At 45.6% G+C, this 2,217-nt stretch overlaps 2 protein-coding genes across 2 annotated transcripts; both read left to right on the plus strand.

Annotated features, from left to right (window-relative positions):
• Window positions 1–1,179: 1,179 nt before the first annotated feature.
• On the plus strand, window positions 1,180–1,389 carry PPTG_21566 (hypothetical protein; the record flags this gene model as incomplete). The annotated part of the gene is made up of 1 exon (XM_008898374.1): window positions 1,180–1,389. The coding sequence occupies one exon, from the start codon at window positions 1,180–1,182 to the stop codon at window positions 1,387–1,389; it is 210 nt and encodes a 69-aa protein (XP_008896622.1).
• Window positions 1,390–1,451: 62 nt separating this feature from the next.
• PPTG_21567 (hypothetical protein) lies at window positions 1,452–2,018 on the plus strand (the record flags this gene model as incomplete). The annotated part of the gene is made up of 1 exon (XM_008898375.1): window positions 1,452–2,018. One exon carries the CDS (start codon window positions 1,452–1,454, stop codon window positions 2,016–2,018), a length of 567 nt encoding a protein of 188 aa, XP_008896623.1.
• Window positions 2,019–2,217: the final 199 nt, after the last annotated feature.

Genomic DNA, 2,217 nt, shown 5'->3' on the forward strand with positions numbered 1-2,217 from the left:
CAGCAACCCCACGGTTATCGGAGTACCCCTCCGATAGTCGGCAGTCCAGGGCACTGTGTGTCTGAGTGGATAGCAACGTGATTTTGCGACCCCCACTCCACCACAGTATCTCCTACATAAACACTAGTTGTGAGTTTGAAACCCAGAATTGCCCTACCTGAAGGGCAAAAACGACCTCGCTGCTGCCAAATCAGACCGCTACATCAAAGTCAAATCACTATAGAGTTGACGTATCTTATGAAAACTCGGACTTAGTGGTAGTTTACGTCTATTTTAGAGGTCTAAAATAGAGGAAAAAGTATCTGCAATGGGTAATACTGCCTAATGTTATTACCGTACCTCGCAAAATCAATGCTTTGGCGCAATTTCGAACTACTGTCGTCTTAACGTTTAAACACCCAAATATTTCGTGAAACTGTTATTTTTGTGTTAACTGTTTCGTGGTCAATGGGGGCATTTTGCCCCCTTTGGAGGGCGTATCCTTGAGTACCACTCGTGTCACCCACGAATGGGGGCAAAATGCCCCCTTTCATTATTTTTTGTGTGTTGGACGAGGCGGATTCGCCCTTTCTACTTGAACTACAAGGATTTGCAGAAGATTTGCTTAGTACCGTAGTTTATGAAAGGGGGCAAAATGCCCCCTTTGATGGCCTAATGACTTGACCTTTTATACTACAATATAGACAGGTCAAAAGTACCCGTTCACGAAAGGGTTAAGATTTGAAAGAAAAAATTCTAATTGGTCAAAAATCAACCGGTAGACATCACGAGAGATGTGGACGAATACATACTTTCTCAATCGTAGTGGTGAGTAACAAATCAAGCCTAGCCCATTCACAGGGCGATGTCGACTGATAGACATCGCCAAGCTGGCAAGGTTAGTAATAATATGACATAGGTTACAAAACTACCAGGGCATCTAAAAAAAATATCCGTAATAATAACTTTCCGTAACTTACAGGAATTATTAACTGACCTCCATTCCTCAATTTCTTTAAATAAATAACATACATACTACTGCCAAATGCTATATATGAAACTGGTGGCTGGCGCGAACTGAGCTGTTCTAGCTACGAGAGCCACTCGTTGAACAGGATTTCTTTCTACTGCTTAACCGCACTCATTTTACAATCTCCCCGCAACCGACAACACCTTCTGCGCTCGAGTCTACTTCTTCCAATGTCCACCATTCCATCACGGTCTCTCGCTACGGCTCTCTTTGTTCCCGAAGAAGGCGACTACTACCAGTGCCGCATTTGCTTCCTTCGTCGGAAGCAAGCCAATGGAACTGGGTACACGAACCTGGTAGAGCATCTCGTGTGCTATCATGCCAGCACGTACGAGGACGAGTTTCGCTCCGTTCAGCGACGTGAAGGGAGTCTGGACTAGTACGTTAAAAAAGAGGCGATGATTTCTCGCGCAATGTCTACCACTGGCTCGACTGGATTGTCATGGAAAACCGAGTGTTGAGCATGTGCGAAAAGATTAAGACGCGTAAGTACACGCACCTGAAGCCATTGAGTGTCAACACGCTGAAGAACAACATGTTTGAGCTAGAGACAGTCATGCAGGCTTCTATCAAGACCCAACTCGAAAGAAAGAAGATGGGCTTTGCAGTCGATGCTTGGAAGAAAGATGGTACTCATTTTGTCGCCATTATCGCCATCACCTCCACCGACAAATTCCTGCTGTGCTTTTCGACATTGCCGGATGAATCTGACATGAGTGCCGACGCCACTATTGACCTGTTTGATTACGTGCTCGATACGTACGGAATAGATGCTGCCACTCAGCTGTGCTTCTACGTGTGCGATCATGCTTCAGTGAACGTAGCCATCGCGAGGAAAACGTCTGTGCCCATGATAGGCTGTAGTCTAGCGATGCAAGCGCTCATGAGCGACTACACTGACTTGCTTGAAAAGGTGCACAGACTGATGTCGAAGCTAAACACGATCAAAACCCGCCACCGACTCCGCGAAGCCGACGCATTGATGCCGACTTTCGGTAATGCAACTTGATGGAGTAGTACTTTTGCGATGATCGACCATTACATTCGAATCTACAAGAAGCTGGACCATGTTGATGGCGATCTAGTCGATTTTATCCCTACGGCACGAGAAAATGCCCGTCTAAAGTCCTATTCGAGGATCTCAAGAAAGTGTAAACAAGAAACTGCAAACATCGAGTATATTTTTGCTGGACGTGCGTGCTCTTTTT

Source organism: Phytophthora parasitica (assembly GCF_000247585.1).
Source record: "Phytophthora parasitica INRA-310 unplaced genomic scaffold supercont2.6, whole genome shotgun sequence".
Lineage (NCBI taxonomy): Eukaryota > Oomycota > Peronosporomycetes > Peronosporales > Peronosporaceae > Phytophthora > Phytophthora nicotianae.